The sequence below is a fragment of the Postia placenta genome (genome assembly GCF_002117355.1).
Source record: "Postia placenta MAD-698-R-SB12 unplaced genomic scaffold POSPLAscaffold_101, whole genome shotgun sequence".
In the NCBI taxonomy this organism is placed as follows: Eukaryota; Fungi; Basidiomycota; class Agaricomycetes; order Polyporales; family Adustoporiaceae; genus Rhodonia; species Rhodonia placenta.
The window spans coordinates 1-3,969 of record NW_020169932.1 but is presented as its reverse complement, the minus strand read 5'-3'; the positions used below and the strand labels follow the sequence as shown (position 1 = coordinate 3,969).

General features: G+C 60.6%; 3 protein-coding genes across 3 annotated transcripts; 1 reads left to right on the top strand and 2 right to left on the bottom strand.

Annotated features, from left to right (window-relative positions):
- Window positions 1-79: 79 nt before the first annotated feature.
- Window positions 80-1,037, bottom strand: POSPLADRAFT_1063148 (hypothetical protein; the record flags this gene model as incomplete). The annotated part of the gene is made up of 3 exons (XM_024481614.1): window positions 80-626; window positions 676-834; window positions 888-1,037. Coding segments are annotated over 3 exons (856 nt in total), but the record flags the coding sequence as incomplete, so codon positions are not given.
- Window positions 1,038-1,293: 256 nt separating this feature from the next.
- Window positions 1,294-2,343, top strand: POSPLADRAFT_1063147 (hypothetical protein; the record flags this gene model as incomplete). The annotated part of the gene is made up of 1 exon (XM_024481613.1): window positions 1,294-2,343. One exon carries the CDS (start codon window positions 1,294-1,296, stop codon window positions 2,341-2,343), a length of 1,050 nt encoding a protein of 349 aa, XP_024332778.1.
- Window positions 2,344-2,514: 171 nt separating this feature from the next.
- POSPLADRAFT_1063146 (hypothetical protein) lies at window positions 2,515-3,661 on the bottom strand (the record flags this gene model as incomplete). Its single annotated transcript, XM_024481612.1, has 2 exons — window positions 2,515-3,362; window positions 3,460-3,661. The coding sequence occupies 2 exons, from the start codon at window positions 3,659-3,661 to the stop codon at window positions 2,515-2,517; spliced, it is 1,050 nt and encodes a 349-aa protein (XP_024332777.1).
- Between the last annotated feature and the right edge of the window lie 308 nt (window positions 3,662-3,969).

Here is a 3,969-nt window from a genome sequence, read left to right as displayed (position 1 = left end):
ACCTTTCCGAGAACAGGAACAGGTGAGCCCGTCACACTATCTCTCTCCGCACGTATGACCCCAGTTCGTACCGACGCACTGCGTAGAACGCGACGCGAGCCGACAGGAGGATCCGACGTGGGAGGACTACTCGCGAGCGGGGTCAACGAGGATCGCGTGAGCGGAGTCAGTGAGGATCGCGCGAGCGAAGTCAACGAGGATCGCGCGAGTAACGCGCCCTCTACTCCTGCAGCTTCGTCTCCGCTCTCGTCGTCAACCCACTGCTGAGCGCGCCGTCTACGCGCGGAAGCTCCGACTTCGCGATCGCTTACCGGATCGGTAGGTACGTTGTCGACTGCGCCGTCGAAGTCCACGACCTGCGCCGCTGCCTCTGCATGGCGCGCTGCCTCTGCGCGGCGCTGTGTTGCCACCACTAACCTTTTGGCAGCACTTCTGTTTCTTTTTTTCTTGTTTTGATCTAACCCGGCATCTGCGATGACGTCCGTCACGGTCTCAGCGTCCGCGATGCCGTCTGACACGGTCTCGGCATCCGCGACGACGTCTGACGCGATCTCGGCATCCGCGACGACGTCCGACACGGTCGTGGACACGACTGACGGCGGCCCCCTCATCCGGGGACGTGGAACCTATCAAGAGGTCAATATTTCACCCGTAAGTTCATTTGTTTGTCCTTACCACTTTTCTCTGATGTTTTCCAGTCGCAGCCACCCCGCGCTCCGTACCGAGTCCCGCTGCGACATCGCGCGCCCACCTAGCGGACTTTCGCGCTGCGCGGTTCGGGCGTGTCACATCCGTCCTATCGAGTGCGCGCGGTCCTCCGGGCCTCCCGATGGCCTGCGCGCAGTTTCATTATGAGGTAAGTCCTTTGTTACAAGGTGAGTACTTACCTGCCAGCCGTCAACCTCCGTTACCGTCTCCGTATCCCCCTGTTCTCTGTTGTCCGCACTCGCACCCTCGGGCTGAACATCCACGCCTTCCGGAGCGCCTGCTATCGACAGCGCGCGCTCCGGAAGCTTGTTGTTACTGGAGTCCTGCATGTTAACTAAGGTACGTACTTAAGCCTAGTATGTTTTGCAGGTAGACGTCAGCAGAGAGCAGCGGTAAGGAAATCTCGCTACTTCCGGATACGCAGACTGACCTTGATTTAGGGTTCCTCGCTCGATTGAGCGACGGACATTCAATGTCCAACAACCGCATCGAGCGCACCGCGCGCGAACCCTCTCAAACCATCCAACGCAACTAAAGGTATGTCTCAAATCTTTCATTCTATAGCTCTACATTTACTGGTTTTACATGTACATTCAGGTCCTCGCCACTCAAACTAGCATCCCCCAGCCGGCCGCCCTCCCGCTCGACACTCCTCTCGCCCTCGCGCCCCATTCTCCCGCGCCCGCGCACAGGGCGCGCTCTCCGCGTTCCAGGCGCTCCTGCCCGACCTCCGTGCGGGCGCGTTCCTGCGCTCCTTCACATCCAATACAGACCGATATACCCTTCGTGACCACGCTCAGCACGCCCTCTGCCAGCATATCCCCCTCCAGCAACCGTGCGATCATTGCCGGTAGCGTCGTCGGAGTCGCTGCATTCATCGTCCTCTCGCTCGCTATGGCCGTTTGCTATCGCAGACACCAACAGAAGAAGCCCATCTTCTTCTGCCGTTCCCGCCCCCTGCCACGCAATATGCTTCTCGCCGGTGAGGACATGGACGATTACGACCTCGGCCCGCCCATGTCCTCCTACCGCGATACCCCCGGGACTGGCTCCGCGCCATCCCTCGCTTCGCATGCGACGTCCTACAACGCCGGCTCTCTCCAAGGCGTACCTCTTGTTCCTCCCGCTCCCTTCGCCGACCCGGGCCGTGTTTCGTACTCCCCACACCTCATGGGTATGCGTACCTCTGAGTCTGGCTCGATTTTCCACGAGGCCGTCTGGCCTCCTCCGCGTTCAGCGCTTGTAGACCCGCTTCTGGTGTCCTCGGAAGACCTCTCGCACATCGTTGACGACGTTATGGGTCCCGCCAACCCATCGGGCGGCGACAGCAGTCCAGGCTCCGGTGCCGGCGCCGTGCGCTTTCCCGGGTCAGTCGCTACTGCCGGACAGGCGACGCACGCGCGCGCACCCTCGGAGGACCCGCTCATGGGCGGTGCGCTCGAGTCGCCCTCGCACTCGCCACGAGCACCCACGTGGTGCAGTCCGCTCTCCGTGACAAACATGGGCTCCGAGACCGCGTCCGTACGCACGGCAGCCAGCCCACCGCCCGGCGCGTGGAGCCGGTTCTCGCAGGGGCAGTCTCGTCCAAGCCACGACGACGAGGGAGGCACGTACGCCATGTGTGAGGCACTCTAGGCTGGCCTGCCTGCTTGGAAAACACCCGCCTTCTGTTTCTGTTGCTCAGCATAATTCGCTTAGGGCCGCCTCCGGTGGCCCCGCTGACCTTATACTGCATGATCCTGGATCGCAATTGTGTACATTATGCATTTCTGCTTGGACTTTCCATACGGACTCGGACCCATATGCTTACTGGACTCGTCCCCATGCTTGCATCTTTCGGACACTTAGGCACTTGTCCCCACAATCATTAATGGCCACCCGCGCAAGCATGGATATTTCCCGTACCAAACTGAGACTACCTACTACGCAGATCGTCCATGTAAGTGTAATGATGCTGGCACCCGCGCCCGCAGCAGCGCCGTATCCACCACCAGACGACGACCCTGTCATCGCGAGCGACGGCCCTGGAGAGGGTTGCCGGAAGTCCGGCGCATACCCCGCGCCCGGCTGGGCATATCTGCCGCTGTAGGCCGAATAGTCGGGGTAGTGCTCCGAGGATGAAGGCGCGTACTGTGACGCGCTCTGGCTGTAATGTGACGGCGCAGAGACTGTCGGGGGACTCATCGAGCGGTGTGTTGCGGCGGCACTCACACCAGCACCTGCGATGCCGCCCGCCAAGAATGCAGGGACGTTGTCGTGCTGGCGCATCTCATCCGAGCCCGTGGCGGAGCTCGAGGGACCTTGTAAGCCGGGTCCAATAGCGCCCGAGCCCGCAGGATTGTACGTGTACGGCTCGACATCGTCGGCACCTGCGAGGTCGATATGGGGAAGCGTACCGCCGCCGCCGACACGATCAGGGTCGAAGTTGCCATCAAAGTCATCACGCCTCCTGCGACGGAAAAGCAGGAAGACGAGAGCAGCGAGCAAGAGGGCACCGCCGACACCGCCAACGACACCTCCCACAATCGCGCCGGTGTGTGATTTGGAGGAGGATGCGTCACTGGGTGAGGTCGACGAGGATGTGGAGGTCGAGGAGGACGAAGACGAAGACGTTGAAGACGACGTTGACGAAGCAGACGGCGACGAAGAAGAACCTATGGACGTGGATGAATGCGGATCAGAGCTTGTCATCGCATTCGCACATGGTCCATCCTCGGGGCATCCGCACCTGCGAGGAGCTCCTAAACATACGGTACATGCGCTCCTCGTACGCAAGGCGGCTGAGAAGGGGCTTGTGGAGGCCGTACGTCAGGGCCTTTTCTGCTTCAACGCCACCGCGATCCTTGGATTGAAAGCTCGAGGTACCGGCCGTGATTGTATGTACCGGCGTCTTGACGCTGTCGCGAAGCGGCGTGAGTGCCGTGGTGTGCTCTGCAAGCCTGTGCTTTGCCATTGAATACATCGAGAGCTGGTATACTCAGTGAATAAGTAGCTTAGACGTCGAATACCGTGCTGCTTACCTATCCTGTATGTCGCGCACGCTCCTTTCCTACACGGCGTTCCCTGTGCGCAAACAGTCCCTCTCCCTCGTCCAATCTTTCACCAACTACGGCGTTGTCCTCTCATTCCTGTCCCCCCTCTCCGTACGCCGTTCCCGCGCCCTCCGGTCTCGTGCCTAACCTCGAGATGTTTGAGGGGTTGCGCGCGGGTCCTTCCTGTCGACAGAGATGAGTGGTGAAGAGACAAGATGCTCACCGTTTA